General features: G+C 36.1%; 2 protein-coding genes and 1 long non-coding RNA gene across 8 annotated transcripts; 2 read left to right on the top strand and 1 right to left on the bottom strand.

The window, feature by feature from the left end:
- Nucleotides 1–288: 288 nt before the first annotated feature.
- Nucleotides 289–5,813, top strand: LOC110796491 (uncharacterized). Of its 4 annotated transcripts, none has more exons than XR_002535606.2 (7): nucleotides 289–605; nucleotides 1,116–1,156; nucleotides 1,250–1,330; nucleotides 1,447–1,503; nucleotides 1,599–1,661; nucleotides 1,746–3,378; nucleotides 4,502–5,813. It is a non-coding gene; the product is annotated as an uncharacterized lncRNA (long non-coding RNA). The 4 variants fall into 4 exon arrangements; XR_008927822.1 differs by having other exon boundaries at nucleotides 293–605; nucleotides 1,746–1,954; nucleotides 3,255–5,813; XR_008927821.1 differs by having other exon boundaries at nucleotides 293–605; nucleotides 1,746–1,954; nucleotides 3,242–5,813.
- A 3,246-nt stretch (nucleotides 5,814–9,059) lies between these two features.
- LOC110796489 (probable mitochondrial saccharopine dehydrogenase-like oxidoreductase At5g39410) lies at nucleotides 9,060–17,292 on the bottom strand. Of its 3 annotated transcripts, none has more exons than XM_022001551.2 (4): nucleotides 16,380–17,292; nucleotides 14,361–14,438; nucleotides 13,014–13,710; nucleotides 9,060–10,100 (listed from the first exon to the last, which is right to left on the bottom strand). In XM_022001551.2, exons 1-3 carry the CDS (start codon nucleotides 17,052–17,054, stop codon nucleotides 13,021–13,023), a joined length of 1,443 nt encoding a protein of 480 aa, XP_021857243.1. In that variant the 5' UTR covers nucleotides 17,055–17,292; the 3' UTR covers nucleotides 9,060–10,100; nucleotides 13,014–13,020. The 3 variants fall into 3 exon arrangements, with proteins under 3 accessions (XP_021857243.1, XP_021857242.1, XP_056692774.1); XM_022001550.2 differs by having other exon boundaries at nucleotides 9,060–10,210; nucleotides 16,380–17,291; XM_056836796.1 differs by lacking the exon at nucleotides 14,361–14,438 and having other exon boundaries at nucleotides 9,060–10,210; nucleotides 16,380–17,287.
- LOC110796490 (UDP-glycosyltransferase 708C1) lies at nucleotides 9,322–11,313 on the top strand. The gene is made up of 2 exons (XM_022001553.2): nucleotides 9,322–10,081; nucleotides 10,455–11,313. The coding sequence occupies exons 1-2, from the start codon at nucleotides 9,322–9,324 to the stop codon at nucleotides 11,087–11,089; spliced, it is 1,395 nt and encodes a 464-aa protein (XP_021857245.1). The 3' UTR covers nucleotides 11,090–11,313.
- Nucleotides 17,293–18,135: the final 843 nt, after the last annotated feature.

Below are 18,135 nucleotides of genomic sequence, written 5' to 3'. Positions count from 1 at the left end.
TAACACATTATTTTTTTAAAACTATTGCATGTAGGCTAAGAGTATAACTAATTTTTTTTAAAAAGGGTTTATGAAAAACAAAACACTATCTTGCTTTTACAGAGTAGCAACTTACTACATATATTATAAAAACAACAATCATAACACATATAAAGGCTTGAATATGTTTTACTATTCATGTAACAGTTAAACGACCATAATACCCTTTATTCTTCTTTATTTTACGTTGTTTGCCCTCCTTCCAGATCCTGCCACGTTGCCTTCTACCCATCCTCCATTATCTCACCTGATTTTTCCACCCCTAATTTTGTCGGGTTTCTTCGCCCTTCTTCCTCATTCAGCCTTCTGTGGTTTCTTCGCCCACTCTCCTCATCTCTCCCATGGCGCTGCTCTTAACACTTGCCCCTCTCCTCTTCTCTCCCATGTCATTACTTCACCTGCCGTTCTTAATTCCTCTTCCATCAAAAAACACTATGGTTTGTTCGCCCTCCTTCCTTTTCGATCAGATTGGAACATCTCCTCATCTTCTCTTCCATGGCTTTCTCACTGATCATATGTTCCTGCTTCTCTTCTGGTCTTCGCTCCGTTTAAGCCGATCTATCAAGGTATCCTCTTTCTCTCTCCTCATTTTTAATTTGATTTCCTTGAAGCTGTATTTTTGATAAATTTAGGGGGTCAGTTTGAGATTTTTCTTCAACTTCATTCGATCAATTAATATGTTTTTTCACGATTATAATGACGATTTTTTCTAAAAATCGATTATCATGATAGAGAAAGAGGAAGTAGGGATTTACCTTCACCATACCTTGTTTAGTCTCCTCTTCTGTCTCCCATGGCGATGTCTTTAAATTGCTGTTAAAACTGGGCGGTTCAATGAAATTGTTCAAAGTGGAATTCTGGTGTAATTAGCTGCAATGTCTATACATTGCTGCCAAAATTAGGCGATTCAATAGAAATTGTTCAATGACCTTAGAAAGATTGTATGATTTCTTTATTTGGTAATTATTTCTGAGTTAAGGTGATGTAGCTTATTGCAGGTTGCTACAAACGTCTAATTTTGTGATATTTTAGCAAAGTTTGTTTACCTTTTTTGCATTTGTTTTGTTGTGTTTCAGGAATACAAAATGATTGGGCACTTTCTTACTAGAGGACTTGTGTAAGTAACCTACTAATATTGTGTGTATTATGGTTTTAAATTAGCTCAGATTTTGGTTTTAATTGGATGATTGTTGTTCGTTTTTTCTTGCAGTATGATTTTCGGTTATGCCTATCCAGCATATGAGTGGAATAAACCGGAGATAGAGTAGTTTCGCTTTTGGTGACAATACTGGTATATATGGAGTATATATTGATCATATTTAATTTGGTTCTTTAATTTGTGTTTCTCTTTCTGTTTGATCGGTGAATTTTTTGGAAGCAAAGTACTTATGTTTGGTGAACTTTCAGGATTTTAGTTGCTCTAATGACAGTGTTTGAGAGGGTTAGTGACACGTTCATTTTATGGTGAGTGCTTGAATTGTTATTGATTTTCGATGATGTTGTCAACTTGTCATGCTCAACTCATGCATTGTCTGAATTCTGAACTTCCTTATTTCTAGGCTTCCCATGTATAGTGAGGCGAAACTGGCATTCGTAATATACTTGTATCAACTAGGAAAAAGGTATCAATTTATACACACATTTGTTTGATTTTAATGTCAGTGAATGTGTTTGTTATTCTTATGTGACTGATTTTTTTGTTTCAGGGAACAACATACATTTATGATTCCTTCTTTAAACCAAATGTTTTAAAGCATGAGACGGAAATTGATCGCAATTTGATGGAATTAAGAATTAGGGCTGGTGATATGACTTACATGTACGTCAAAAGGCTGTGAACTATGGTGAAACAAGAATCTTCGAGATTTTACAGTACGTCGCAGCACAATCTACCCCAAGGCCTCGTTCTACCTAGGTATTATTTCTCTAAGTCTCATTCGCCACCACGAAAATATCAGTGTGGCATATTTTTTAATTGTCTGCATTCACTTTAGTGATGTCTTTGGTTTGTGTTTGTGTAAAAATGATTTGCTAAATCAACAGGTAAAATAATATGATGATATATAGGAAATCCACATGTAATATTCAGCATTTTTTTTATTATTCACTTCCTCACTAGCCCCCCTTTGTTTGAGTAACTATTGTTGAACAAATTCATAATATTGCCGTTGTGAAAATCTTCATAGTTGTTTGAAAGAATAGAATTCTGTAATCTGGTATAATCAGTTATCAGAGTTATAAACTCCTGTGCTCAATCTTTTTGCGGTTTCCTCAGTTATACTTACCAGTCCACAGAAAGTTTATTATACTCGATTTTACTGAACATTTTTCTGATGGTCGAAGGTCAGTTCGGAAATTCAACTTCAAAATATCAGTAGCATGATTGCAAAATAATGGGTTACTGCACTTACTCGGCATGAGGAAAAATAGTAATATATGTCATATTTTATAGATTTATCATGATACTCTTTTCTGTTCAAGTATCTTTTGTAGTGTTGTATATCATCACGAGTTCATGATAGACTAAGGAGATAAGGGAAGTCTGTAAGCTAAGGTTATATGCAGAGGTTTTACATTTACAGTCTGGGATTATAAGGTAATTGGTTGGAAGACTTGATCAAATATTATATCAACTATCAATTTGAGTAGTAAGTTGTAGAATAAGTTGCTATCTTAAGTGATGATTGTGAACGGTTCATCGTTTTTCCTCCTGGACATATATATTCAAGCAAACAGGGTATGCTACTATCTTATTCATAAACTATATGGCCAAAACGTGGTCTTAACTCTAAGACTAGGCATTTAAGGATGTTATTGCCATTAAATTTAACATATTATAGGTGGATTGAGAAGGTGGAACAACCCGCCATGGTACTTAGAGTAGATACCTCCAACTCCATACGATCCAGTAGTTTTACGTGAAGCTTTTGAAAAGGTTTATTAAAACTGTTGATTGTCTATTTTCTCTTAGTTTCAGTGTCACAATAACCAAACTTCTCCCCTGGATTTACTACATGGTTATTCCGACTTGCTCCTAACTTAAGACCGGGTTTATACGATGTGAAGAATTTTTTCTCTTGTTATTTTTGAAGAATATGAAATTACCTGTGTTAGATTTCTACTTCTTGTCTGGTTTACGGTAGACTTATGTCTTGAGATTTATTAACCTACTCTCTTGATTTCTTTTAAATCTGTGCTTAAGAGATTAATGACAGATGTCCCACTTGGTGTACTTCTTTCGGGTGGATTGGGTTGTTGATGTAGCATCACGTCACTTGGAAGAAATGGAAGGATCTGCCAATGGGATTCATAGCTGCGCTCCTTTTGCATTGGGCTGAGGTGAATATGCCTTTGTACTCTGGATATATAAAAAAAATCATCTCCCCTTGGCAGTTCTTATTCAAGTTAAACCACTATGCTTATTAATAATGAAACTAGGGGGTGGGATTTGATGGTGGGAATGAGAACTTTTAATCTCAACTCCTTAAAGTCCCATCTTTGTTTAAAGGAATTACAAGTAAAGGGTGGGCCGAGGTGGGAATGAGTATTGATCCAGAGTACGTGGGATATGGTAATTGAAAATTTCATTATAAATACCCCTTACGGTTTTCAACTCTTTTCTTTCAATGAAACATGATCAACTGATGTCGAATCACTTCAAGCTTTTTACTTTACTGCTCAAATATGCCTGATTAAAGAATTCCTCGCAGTTAATTGTCATCTTTTTTATTTCCCCTTTCTAATTCGGGGGCTGGATTTAGAGGGGGGGAAGTGATATGAGCAAACTGCACGCACTTACTTCTCACATACTCTTCAATAAGGAAGCTCCCTGCTAACTGTCTTATCTGGCTAATTCTGCTTGTATGAAGTTTAATTCCTATCATAAGAGCTACCCTTTTAGTTTATAAAGATACTTTACTGTAGTAAAATAGGTAATAAGAGAAAGAAGTGATGCGGCACAATTAGGTTGCTCTTGGCCATCCTAGGTCCTAGCAGCATAAACGTCTTGTTGGAAGAGGAATAGAAAGAGAAAAATTACAGGTCATTGAAAAGGTAAAACATGAAGTCAATGGGAGGATTGAGGATGATTATTGATAAATGAAAGGGGGCTGATGTATTCTGGTTTTGTTGTCTCAAAAAGTAATATGTAACACCAGCAGGTTGGTAGTTTGTTTTTTGGTTTGGGAAAAGGAATTCAGATTTTTTTTATTAGTCTGTTCACTGCAGCACTGAGGGTCTATAGACCTGTTGGAGTCTCATCAGTGTTGGTTAAATAACTTATGATCAGTGCTGGTATTTCTGTGCTCTAACCTGATGAGGTTCGGCTTTAGGTTTGCTGCTATAAAATTTGGTTTTGATGTATACATTTATTTTCTCTTTTCTATTGCTGTTTGTAATTTTATTTGGTGGTGTAAATCTAATATCTTTGTTTGTTTGTCTGTTTGTAATGTTAATTTCTTAGGTTTTGATGTAACTTAGGCCAACCCATGTTTGATTACTCATAAGGTAAGATCGTTTTCCTTGTTTAATCTATTTAAAAAAAAAATTATAGTCTATTTGGTTCTATAGTATTTTTCGATAGGATGAAGTATCTTTATGAGATGATTGTTCTTTAAGCGCTGTGGGCATATACAATTTGTACAAGTTATTTTTTTGCAGCTACTGATGTACAAGCTATTAGATTTTTTAAGCAAGAAGAGGTAAGCTAGAATAATCATAAAGATAATAATCTAATTCCTTTATGTTCTGTTTCCAATTACCCAAATATTATAAGTTATATAAATTTAGTGCTCAGTGTCATTCAATTAATATTTAGATAGATAAGCCCCTTTTGGTACAAGATTGTTAAGCCATTAAACACCATCTTTATATGGATCTTGATACAGTTAGCGTAGGATCAATAATTTTTTCTTATAGTCACACTGCTTTGATACTAAAACTTCAAAAATATGTCCGACCACCATACATAGGTGCTTCTATTTCTCATAATGACCTCCATATAAGTGCTCTTGTTGCTCCATAGCAGCTACTGTTGATTTATCACCTTGAAAGAAAAGCTATGGAAAACTATACACTGTCGAACTTTAGCCCTTTGATTTCTGAATACAACACTTGACTACTACAAGTCTACAACGTAGATTTGGCTTCAAATAGTTTTATCTACAATTGTTATGACTTTTTTCTTGTGTTTTTAGCCAGTGTTCACATGCCTCAAGCTTTACATAAGACTTCTTTTGCGTAACTAATAATCACTAAAGCTCATGCTACATCCAGCTATATGAGTCATTTTTATAACCTGTTACTCAATATGATTTGTGTATTTTCTCTAACTTACCATTTAATTTTCTTTTTACTGTTCTCCTGGAACTAATGAAGAGGTAAGTCGGACTTTTTTTCATTAATCTGTTTTGTGTAAATTACAATCATGTGTAACCAAATGGTTTACTCTTAATGAGATGCGTTCTTCTTAGAAGACTTGATAGGGAAGAGGGATGTTAGGATGAGATCCAACCCCAACACATTTAATCCAGAAGACAAAGATGTAAGAGTTGTGATATGGTGCTTCCTGGAACAACACTATGTTTCTCTTTTTTGTATTATTGGAATGAGTTAGTTCAGCAGGAATATGAAAAGAAGACTCTTGTATTGTGTGTATATCATCCTATGTATTGCATTGTGTATGCCGTTATTAAGAAAACCAGAAGTTTTCCTTTCTGTACTCTGTAACATTTGGTTTGTGTATCAATGAAGTAGCTTTCGCCCTATTGATTTTACTCCATGCGTTTTTTGCCTTGTACTTTATATTATTCTGTAGTAAGTTACCTTTGTCTCTCTATTTCTCTCGGATACTGCTATGCACGGAAAATGAGCTACTACTTTTGCAAATCGTAATTTCTATATGACCATTTACATAAATTTGTAAGTGCTCTTATATTACTTGACATTTTTACACTATAGTTTTGTATATCTTGGGAGCGCGCACAGTCCAACAACTAGTATCATAAAAATTGTGGTTTTTCCATTCCTATCATATATTTTTCGAATTAGTATTGATATATTATGTTAGATTTTTGCCATAAAACACATGAAAAAAGAAACCAGAAAAGCAGATATTTTAAAAGATTCTTTAATTATTTATTTTTTCAAAAATATAACCTAAGGATACACCAGGAGATGGCATGTGTCATTCCTGGTGTGTCTTTTAGTGTATAGTATTGATTGATTGATTATACATCAAGTAAAATTGAAGGTCAAATGTTTAAAAGTTATCCGATATAATGTAAAAGTTATCTAATTTTTAGTGATAATATTTTTCCTTGAGTTAAAACTATCCTTTCCAAATCATAATGTATAAAAGTAATTATGTAACCTTTTAAAATGATTATTTATCAAAAACTGAATAATTAAAATCTAAAATTTTGTCAAAAAATGTTAAATGTTATCAAAAATTGGGTAAATGTTACATCGATATACGATAAGTATATTATACACATTGTGCGTACAAGACCTTTTTTGAAATCAAACAACATATTACACTCTATGTATTTTATAATACAATTTGACCGGCACGTAGCTTTGTGAGAGTAAGTTGAATTTATTAAAATAAGATGAAAGTGGGGTAGTGGGTGAATTAAGTATTATAGTAAAAAAGATGACGTGAGTAAGAGTGGATCGGAGACCACAAGAAGAAAATATATATTAATAATTGGAAGTGGGGACCATGACATGACAAAAAAATAAAAGTGTATTCTTTGATAAAAAATGAAAGTGTATTCTTTGATAAAGTGTATTCTAGTCCAATCGTTTGAGGGACTCAGAGAAAGTGATGGTCTGATCTCTGTCGCCCGCTCCCTAGCACTTGTATTGTAAATCAACATACTGTTGCGTACCTCCGCATTAACCGTCTTTCCTATTTCAGCCTGCAGGCCGGCCAAGATACTCCGCAGAGTCCCCACAGACACAGGCTAGTCTGGATTCTCATGTAGCACAGTGTCTGCCCTAGGATCCAAGTGTCCTCCAGGGGGTGGTTGATTTGTTTGGTCATCTTCCTCACTGGACACCTCCAGCTCGGGGGGGGATGACGAGGAGTGTGTCCTGCAGCAAAGGTCCGGGCGGCATCAGCCGTGACCTTCGGGACGGGTGTCTGTTGATTCTCAAGCGGCATTTCCCGTTCTCAAGGTGGTCGTTCCTCTCGAACCGGATGTGCCACTTCACTCTCAGGTCGTTGATCTTCCATGTTACCGTACCTCCCCACAGACAACGCCAAATGTAGTGGGGTTTTTCCGATTAGTTGGTGACAAGGAGGTTTCCGGTCTGACACGGCCCGATCTCAGCTATGACCTGCAAAACAAGAATATTCCTCTCGGAATATTCCCTCCGATGCCTAAGTAAGCAAAGGTATTTAGAGAGAGAAAGTAAAGAGATGGCAGAGCATATAATATTTTGTGGTTGTTGGGTAATTCAATGTCCTTGTCCTTGGGATTTGGGGCTTTAGTATTAGGTTTTCAAGGAATGACCTAAAATTCTCCCCATATAATTGGTTGAGCTTGGAGGAGAGGACATGTGTCCCTCTCCTTGTGCAGTCACATTGATAAAATGACATAAATGGCTTTTTTGGGCCTCTGTGCAAAGTAAGAGAGTCCAAAAGGCTGATTTCAATCATGCTGATGTGAATAGAGGAGTATTTGTTCGCGTGTAGAGCGGTGATTGGGACACGTTGTCTCCCTTTTGGTCTGTAGCCTACGAGGGACTGCTCACGAGGCATAAATAGTGCTACATGTCTCCATCTTATTGGTACAAACTGGCACGGTAATTTTGCCTACAACAATTTCTGTTGTTGATGTTTTAATATTGAATTCTCCGCCATCAACAACAACTATTTCCATCATGCGATAGCTCTATCACAACATGGACCAAGCAAACACGCGAAGATGAAGGAGCATCACATTCGCCATCATGCAGTGGCTCGTTGGATACCTAACAATCGAAAGCGAAATTAAAAACCTCCCCAATCTTAAGGTGGTCTTTTATGTAAGACCGACTAATATAAAAGTTGGTACTCCCTCCGTATTTATTTAAGAGATACACTTAGTCGGGCACGGGTATTAAGAAGAAGAATTGAATTTAATGAAATAAAATAATAAAGCAAGTTGGGTTGTATAGATATTTTAATAATTAAACAAGTGGGGACCATGTCATTTTGGTGGGTGGGAACTGGGAGGTTGGGTGGGTTTATGAAATTATTTGTTTAATAGGATGGTGGGTCATAGGGTAAATTAGATGTATTATTTAATTAGATGGTGGGGTTGATAAGTTACTAAAAATGGCAAGTGTATCTCTTAAATAAATACGGCCGGAAAAAGCAAGTGTATCCCTTAAATAAATACGGAGGGAGTATTACTTTATTTATTAAAAAAACTTTGATTTTTAGGGGTTTAAAGTATATTTTAATATTGTTTTATGCTAGAGTTTCGATTAAATAATTGTGAATTTTCCAGGAAAAATTATATTCCGCACATCTCTTAGTAAATTATTTGGTATGCCAAAATCATAGTGGAGCATAGAAAAATGTATTCTCACAGTGGGAACACCAAATCAATTTCTAGTATGCCAAAATCATTTTCCATTTTCCATTTTCAGGTATTCCTCATTGTTGTAGAACCATTCTTAATCAATTGACTCATTCACTCTCACCATAAAGCATACTACCTCCATTTCATTAAGTTTTTTACGCTTTGAAAAATGTGTCTAATAATTAAAACTTTGACCATAAATTCTCACTATTATATCTATAAAAAATTATCATGGGATATCTTGTTATATTCTTCTCAAAATAAATTTTATAAATATCAAATTTTTGTGATTTTTGTCGTACAGAATTGGATATATTAACGGTCAAACATTGCACCTGAGTCCGTGCAAATAGTAAGTGTAAAGATCTTTTTAAAAGAGAGGTAGTACGAAGTAACAAACTCATCACGATTATAGCATTAAAGTAGAAGTTACATTGAGTCCAACTGTTATATATGAAGTGTGTATTTGATTTATTTATGTTCAAAGTAGTAAAATACATATTCTGATGGCACACCATTATTGAACCACTGTTTTTTCTACCAATATATTGACAAATACATTAATTTAAGGCATTGATCCAAGGTGTCGTGCCTCATATTCCATCACAACCTTATTCTTTAAAACCATTGATCAAATCTACCACACAATTCACCGAACTCATTCTCTCTCCTGATTCGACTCTGCTTAAGATCAACCAAAACCATATCAATGGATTCACCACCCACTAACCCGCCACATTTAGTTGTTTGCCCAAGCGCAGGCATCGGACACTTAACCCCATTCCTTCGGCTGGCGTCGATGCTAGCAGCAGCATCAACTTCCTTCGACTCTTGCAGGATCACACTAGTAATTATCCGCCCCACTCTTTCTTCCGCCGAAGCCAACCAAATCAACACCTTCTTATGCACACATCCCCACGTTAACACCTCGGAATTCCAAACTCTTCCTTGTGAACATTCATCAGACGGCCCCAACACCAACGACCCATTTCTCCTCCAATACGACGCTATCTCTCGATCAGCACACCTCCTTGTTCACCACCTCTCCACACTCTCTCCACCACCCTCTGCCGTGTTCTCTGACTTGATGTTCGCCTCAGGTATCAACAAGCCACTCACCGACCTTGGTATCCTCAACTACACCATCATTACCTCTTCTGCAAGGTTCTTCTCATTCATGGCTACTCTTCCTTACCAGAGAGGTAAAAGAGGTGATATTGTTGAGATCCCAGGTTTATCTCCGATATTAGGAGATGATATTCCTCCTATATTTTCTAATCCAGACCATATATTTACTCGACTAATAGAGACAAATTGTAAGCATCTTCACGAAGCCAAGGGCATAGTAATCAACACCTTTGACTTCTTTGAACCTGAATCTATCTCAGCTCTTCAAAATGGCAAGGTTCTAGCAAGTCTACCACCGATCTTCCCAATTGGACCGTTGATTCCATTTGGGTCAAAAATAGGTAACTACACCCCTCTATGCTGCACATATATGTGTAAAAACTAACTTGTAAAACATTCTGAAACTTTCTGTTACATTAGTTGAGGAAGACAGAAATCACAGTGACCATTCTGTTATCTTGATACGGACGCTGTTTCAACCGCAGTTCATGTCATTTGATTATGGTTAGTAGTGGAATACATGAAAAATAGAAACAGATAAAAGAGGACACAAAAAGTTTAATATGCGTTTACTCCGCTGGAGGAAGAAGTTAAAATGTTGTAGTAACTATTTTTTGATAACTAAAGTCAATAATTTTTATATCAATGTGGCGAGAGAACATTTTTTATACTTATCTGTCTAATTGTCCCACTGTAATACCTTATAATGTACAGGAAGCAACAAAATATCATGGCTGAACAACCAACCGTCAAAATCAGTATTATTTGTCTCCTTCGGAAGCAGAACAGCAATGAGCAAAGATCAAATAAAAGAACTAGCGGAAGGGTTAGACAGAAGTGAAATGAGATTTTTGTGGGTGATCAAAACAACAGTAGTTGACAAAGAAGATAAAGAAGAGCTAAGAGACTTGCTAGGTGAAGCATTTTTAGATAACACAAAAGAGAGAGGGTTAGTCGTGAAGGATTGGGTAAATCAAGAGGAGGTCCTAGCTCATTCGGCCATAGGAGGGTTCTTGACTCATTGTGGATGGAACTCAGTCATGGAAGCCGCTCAGAGAGGGGTACCTTTGCTTGCCTGGCCCCTACACGGAGATCAAAGGGTCAACGCCGGGTTGGTGGAAAAGGCGGGGCTAGGAATCTGGGAAAGAAGTTGGGGATGGGGAGGAGATAAATTGGTGAAAGGTGGGGTGATTGCAAAGAAAATAAAGGAGATGATGACGACCGAGAATCCAAGGAATAGTGCGGGAAAGGTTGGGGAAGAAGCTACAAAAGCATGGGAAATTGATGGAAGCTCAAGAAAATCGTTTGAGACACTAATCGAGAAGTCTAGGAGAAAGATGAATGGCTAAATTAGTAGGGTCTTGGTTTATAAGGAAAAATTTGCCACTTACTACCTAGCTCTTTGATGAGTTTGCAAATTACTATCTACATCTTTAAAAGTTGTGAATTACTACCTACATCTTTAATATTTGATGTCAATTACTACCTGTTTGTCATTCAATCTATTTTCTAACCAATTAGTCAACCATCAATACCATAATCACCTTAATTATATGGTAATTATTTTAGTTAATTATTTTTTTTTTTTTAATGTAGTTAATTAAAAATTAAAACTATTTAAAACTTTTTTAAAAAAACCTATAGATTACTGAAAAATAACCCAACCAAACTTAAAAAGAAAAAAAAATCAATTAATTATGATGGTTAGTTTCTCCTCTTTCCTGTTCTGCTTCTTCTTCCTCCTTGAGAAAAATCAACAACTCAGTGAGGAATATGACTGTACCGCAGTACTAGTAAAATAACACCACCAACAACCACCTTTCCTCCTTAAGATTCTATCTAAAAAAAACTTTCCTCCTTAAGAAGGGAATCTCTTTCCCTTTTTAATAGCAGCAACAAGCTTCACCAACATTATATCTATTTTTTTGGATTGATGTTTTGGATTTTTAAATTTCTTATAAAAAATTATTGGGTAAATTTTGGAAAAAATTCCAAAATCCCGAAAAAAAAATTCTAAAATTAAATCCCAAATTTTTTTGTTAATTTAGGGAACTTTTTGTTTTAGGGAGTTTAATGTTTTTTGGGTCTTTTTTTAATGTTTTTTTTGGTATTTATGGATTTTCTGATTAAATTAGTTTTGGAAATATTTTTAAAAAAATTAATTTTATAAATTAATAAGTTAATTAAAGTATTATTAACTGTTAATTATGATAAGATTAGTGACTAATTGGCCGGAATATGAGCTAAGGTAGCAATTGACAACAATAACAAAACAAATAGGTAGTAATTGACAACTTTTAACAAGCTAGGTACTCCCTCCGTCCCATAATATAGTGCCCGTTTGACCAAAATCACGGTTATTAAGGTAAAGGATAACATTGATAATAAAAACAATAATGATTTGTACTTTCAAGATAAAGTACATGTTAGTTGGCAAAAATGGAGAGATAAATTATAGATTAAAGGTGTGTACATAATAAATAGGCCTAAAAAGGATAAAAATCAAGCACATGGGTTGAATAAAAGTCAAAAAGTACAATTTTCAAAGTAAAAATTAATGGTTTAAAATAGAAATAGGCACATCATTTAGGGACACCATTTTAGGAAAACAGGCACTATATTATGGGACGGAGGGAGTAGTAATTAGCAAAGTCATTAAAAACTAGGTAGTAATTCGCAGTCATTAAAAACTAGGTACTAATTTGCAAATTTTCCTTAGTACTTTAAATACTTGAAGCTTAACTTTATAACTCTTATTACTGTATTTGTTTTCTTCGAAAGATATGATATAGAATTATTGCAGAGGTGTGGTGGAAAATATGCCAAAAAGTTTCAGAGGGAGCAGCTAAGATAAATTTTAGTAAATAAGTTCCTGCTTATTAATTAATTGAATTCTATCCGTCTAAAAAAAATACTCCGTACTGAACAAATAGGCATGATAAGATAATATGCAAGATCAGGATGAATTTTTCTTTATTTTGATAAACAACATATAACAAAGTTTATAAACATGTATTATGAAGATTTGGTAAAAGGAACATAAAAAAGGTATATGTAGGAATACTGAAAAGATATATGCAAGGGACAAGGGTGTGCATCCTGATCTCAGCTTTGTGTTATGAGAAAGAGTGCAGTTCTTCTAAATTTCTAAGTTCAGTGCATTCCATCATCAGTGAAATTATGAGTTAGTCCACATTAGTGTTTAAAGAAAGGGTGTGAAAAACTAAAAAATAAAGTAAAAAGGAGAAGAAAAAATTAATGAAAGATGAGTACCACTTTCTTAGGAAGACAAAGCACGTTTAGATATCAGATCAAACGATATCCCATTCTGTTGAAGCCGTTCTTGAAGATCAGTTGGTCCAAACACAATGCCAGGTGTAAGAACACCTCCTTTAGGCAGGTTTTCTCTTTGACTAAGAGTGATAAGAGCACACTGAACCAAAATAATTGGGGTGGATATATAACCAATCTCTGGCCCCATTACTCTAGTGATTATTTCAGTATCAGGATTCTTGTTTCCTTGGGATGAAGTACTGTTGTTGCTAAAGCCGTGACAAACAAACCACATTTTGAAGCTTGCACTACTAACCTCTGCTTCAGTGGGCCCCTTCTTCCTGAACCCCCCAAGACTGAAAACTGAGGGGAATTTCAGAAGCAGCCACCTTCCGACGGAAAATTTACCTAAGAGCCCGATAAGCACACCCACAATGATAAATGTTAAGACGCCTAGAAATGATTTGGTGCCAATTTTCACCCCGAAATGAGCTGGCTTCACAGTCGACCAAAATGCTTCTCTCTTAACAACATGATCAGCACTCTCATTAACCCCAACGAGACCCCTAGAATTTTCTGCTAATATTGAAAGGGTTCTTCGTACAACGGAAGAATCTGCTGAAGGTAGCCGCACAGCCCAGAGGCCAAGCTCTTTATGTTGTTCAATTGTTGGTCCTTTAGGAGCAGGACCTGGAATCTGCATAAAATGAGTTTTTATTTGAGGGAGATGTGATAGCAGAAACCAACCAGTTTATAAAAAAGCACAAGGCGCACTAAAGCGATAAGAGTCCTAGAGCCTGAGTGCAAGGTGCGTGCCTCATCAAAGTGAAGCGCACTTTTTAAAATTAAAGGTTTCTTTACTATTATGCATATATATGACTAAAATAGAGTATTTAAACCACAAAAATATATGAACATCAGATTTGCTTCCTTGTTACTTTTTGTTAGAACAAAAAAGAAGCATATAACATAGTGTTTATCATGCACTATCCACTGAGAAACAAATATACTATAAACATCACCGGCTGATGTCTTCTTCTTTTTTTTCTTTTTTCCTTTTCTTTTGGACTCTTGGCCCACTTTCTATTGTTAAAGATTAAACCGCAAAAATATATGAACACAGTAAGAACATAAGAAAAGAAGATTCCATCATAAAATAAAAACAGAATAAAGAATTTCAATGAAGTGCATAAAAGCACGCTTCATGCGCTTCGTTGCACTTCTTCCAAAATGTTTCGCTTCCCTCCCCCCACCTCTCCAAATTTTAGAGGTAGATGAACATCTATGCTTTAACTTATTCTCTTGACTAAAGGCATGGAAGAACAAGGATATGAGAATAAAACTTACACATTTTCCCCCCATCATAGAAACACAAAATACTCCGCAACTGATTACTTCCGAATTCATACTCCACCAGATTGACATCTGAACAGTACCGCAGTAGTGACAATGAAGCTTCAACCAAAATACTTATCTAATGATCAACGTTTAGATTGTAGAATGAAGTAATTACATTTCAGCTTAAATAAGTACCAATGTAATGATCGAGAAGATCCACAATTGAATTAGCAGCAAGACTGAAAATGAACCAGAAATTACACAACTAATGAATATTGTGAAAATATTTGAAATAGTTAATTATATTTCAACATCGAAGTAGATCATTCAGTCACTTATTTGAGCTACTGATTAGACCAGCTATAACAATATATAATATTTCACTTGACTAGCTAAAATAGACATGATTACATGCATGAGAAATATCTTCACTTCTGTGGCCTTTTTCTATCAATAACCTGTCCCCCAATAAAATAATTGAGTGACAACCAACTTTTATATTCTCCTCAAGCATGCTTACTTTCACCAACTCACCACCCTAGCAACTAATATACGAACTATGTTGGCCAACAGAAAAAACATAGTCTCTTTCATTTATTGTGTGCTAAAAATCTCTAAAATGATTCAGCTGGTGATTAGGGATAAGAATTTCAAACTTTATCACGCCTACCAGCCACTGCAACTCTCCCTAGCTCCCTCCACATACACTGTTAAGAAGAGAAGAAAGAAATCATGGTCCAGCCCACTAAAGCAAGTCCACTACAATATTTCAGCTCATGTAGTTTTATCCAAAAATACTCTCTACTTGTTTTTTGTTTTCTTGCCAATTATGGCAATGATTGTTTTGCTGTTTTCTAAGTTGATATGGGACAGCTGTATGGTAGGGTTGGTAGGGTGAATGCCTCCAACTTTGTGGCAGTATTGCGCCGCCTATTTAAGGGCATGTAAGAGCTCATTTTAGAGCACAAAAAACAATGAAATGAAAGAGAGAAAATGCTTGCTTGCTTGCTGGAAATTCTGAGAACTTGCATACATGAAAGCATGAACGATCAAAGGCTAACTGTTATCATACACCTTCCCCGCGACAGGTGGGGAGAGACCGATGGAGAAAAAAAAAAACATCAAAATCAAATTTCCAGAAGTAGGCCTGTAAGATATAAACTCAAAACTCAATATTGCCACCACAAACCCCTTCCATTTTATAATGTTTGCATACATCGAAAAAAATAAGACTTAAACTTCCCATGGTCAAGTTCTGGGAACATAAAAAACAGCAATACCAGCTGCTCTTGTTAGACAAATATATTTGCAACTCAATCCACCAAATAAAAAGTCAAACCATACCAGTGACAAGAATCTGACGCAATTGATATCATCTAGAAACGGAGATTAAATAAAAGAAAAAACAGGCAAACGAAGTTGAGCCCACAAAAACCTGCCCAAGAGGGTATACATGAAACCCAAATGCAAACTAACAGAAACAAGACAACAAATTTCAAAGGTTTCTTTATCAACCTACACATTTGTAAATTATCTTCAAAGCCTAAACATGTGATACAGAGGAATACTAAACACATTACAAACAGTAAATCAAAGCACATCCCTACACAAGCAAATAATCAATATTGACATCAAATAACAACAAAATTAAAACACATTTGCTTCCTCTGATTAAATCATTCTAATATAAGAATCTCTATACCAATTTTTTCTTTCACTTGCACTCAGCTCTCTTCCAGAGTTTCTTTCTATTTCCCTCTCTGAACTTTCTCTTAGCTCTAAAACTCACATCAATAGCCCTTAACACATATATTGACATATAAACATGTAACCAAATATTTAACTAATCAGATAATCAACAAATACTCAACCTGAGGACGGGCCCTTGTAGGATGACACCTCCTCAACAATATTTAACTAATCAGATAATCAACAAATACTCAATCAGATAATTCATTATGCAACCAATTAATGAACCCAAAAATCTGTAATCTTAATCAAATCACACGAAAATTCCGCAAAATGAACCTGAGGACGAGCCCTTGTAGGACGAGACCTCCTCAACTGCCGAAGCACATCTGCATTCGCAACCCCAAGAACCGCTGACTCATAAGTAGCAAAATTACCCACAATCCTCTTGTCACTCTCCAAGCTCAAGTACGCCTCTACCGAATTCGGCACCGAAGGCGAAACCCATTGACGAGAATTGAACAGCAATCCAAGCTCAGCAGGAACAGAATCAAACCCACAAGCAGAAACCACCAAACAACCCTTATCAAACGCTTGATCATGATACCGAGCCTCCATCTTCTCCATAAACTCAGGTTCCCCGCAAATATCCAAGTAATCGGTCCCCGCGTCGAGGCACGCTCGAACGACAGGGTCCCCGTGGAGGCGGAAGGGGCCGACACAGTTGAGAACAAGTCGGGTGAGGGAAGCGATGTGGAGGAGAGAAGAGAAGTCGGAAGTATCAGCGGTTAGGATGGAGATGTCGGGAGGTGGGGTTGGGTGGGTAGCCCAGATGAGAGATTGGGCGAGTTTTGTGGGGTTTCGACCGGCGATTGCAAGGGTTTTGAGAGGGGAAGAGGATGAGTTGAGGAATTTTAGAGATTCTTTGAGGACGTATTTACCTGTGAAGCCTGATGCGCCGAGTACGATGATGTCATAGGGTGGTGGTGGTGCAGGGTGGTGGATTTCCGCCATGGTTGGAAGGGAGGAAAAGGGAGGAAATGTGAATTTTGAAAGTACCCTTGTAAATCCTACCAAAAAAATACACCCAGAAAATCTTCACAGTCGTGAGTAAAATGGTTAAGTGGTTAAGTGGATTTTTTGTGTTCTTAAAAGAAAAAAAAAAAAGGAAACCATTAATTTGTGCCGTTACTGCCAAATGAATGATAGCACAGTTTTTAAATTTCATTCAAATTGAATGGAAGCAAACAGATGCTACTAGTTCATGCAAAATATTGGGATGCAAATGCCGTTATGTGTTGGTTGGAAAATTATATTCATGATTCTACTATTCTTGTTCTTTTCAACATGCGCAGTCTTGAACTCTAACATAGAGAGCTTTTCACCTTACAGAAAGAGTTTCTCTCAAAAGATATTTTACATTTTTTTATGGTGAGACGTGTTGTGCACATCCCACTCATTGCTAGGTTAATCCCCCTCATCCGCCTTGGTTAACGAAAGGTCGGTTAGTATTTAATTAATTGTCTTGTTTAAAGAGTCACTTTTTTTGCATGTACCCTTGAGAGTGTTTTAGCTTGCTTTAGACTATTTCCCCTCATTGGTTGCCCCTTTGTATGCTTATGACTACGGACCACGTGGCGTCCTCCTATTGAACCTGCTTGCCTAACCAGTAGTGTTCTTCTATCCCAATCATTTTTCTTCTTTTGGCCAGTAGTTGTTCTTTCTTTTCTATCCTTTTGGACAAAGTGTGTCATTAACCGTGAAAACGACAGTCAGCTTTCCTACTTTTATTCCTCCAATTTTATGTGAGCCGTTATTCCCTTTCTATGTTTTCACGGATGTTATCCAGTGCAAACCTTACCCATACCTTTATATTTTAATTCAAAAAAAAAAAACCATTTATCTTTCTCCCCCCCCCCCCACCAACCCCGTTACCATCTATTAACATGTTCATGAGAACTAAAAAATGCATTTCTCTCAGTGGAAGCCTAATACTACTTAAGATCTTAATTAATTAAGCTCGATTTTCTATCCCCCGTGCCTCGGTGGTGGAATATAAATCCAGTGCATATTCACCTTCGATTTCTAGCCATTT

This window comes from Spinacia oleracea, chromosome 2 (assembly GCF_020520425.1).
Source record: "Spinacia oleracea cultivar Varoflay chromosome 2, BTI_SOV_V1, whole genome shotgun sequence".
Lineage (NCBI taxonomy): Eukaryota > Viridiplantae > Streptophyta > Magnoliopsida > Caryophyllales > Amaranthaceae > Spinacia > Spinacia oleracea.
Note: the sequence above shows the minus strand (reverse complement) of the source record. Positions and strands in the feature narration are given on the sequence as shown.

What these genes read in the sequence shown, in the direction of transcription:
- LOC110796490 (XM_022001553.2), top strand. Translation starts at nt 9,322, where the DNA reads ATGGATTCACCACCCACTAACCCGCCACATTTAGTTGTTTGCCCAAGC. An exon ending in TCCATTTGGGTCAAAAATAG is followed by an intron (nt 10,082 to 10,454) that starts GTAACTACACCC and finishes TATAATGTACAG; the next exon opens with GAAGCAACAAAATATCATGG.
- LOC110796489 (XM_022001551.2), bottom strand. Translation starts at nt 17,054, where the DNA reads ATGGCGGAAATCCACCACCCTGCACCACCACCACCCTATGACATCATC. An exon ending in CTACAAGGGCTCGTCCTCAG is followed by an intron (nt 14,439 to 16,379) that starts GTTCATTTTGCG and finishes GGTACTGTTCAG; the next exon opens with ATGTCAATCTGGTGGAGTAT. An exon ending in CTATGATGGGGGGAAAATGT is followed by an intron (nt 13,711 to 14,360) that starts GTAAGTTTTATT and finishes CATTTTATGCAG; the next exon opens with ATTCCAGGTCCTGCTCCTAA.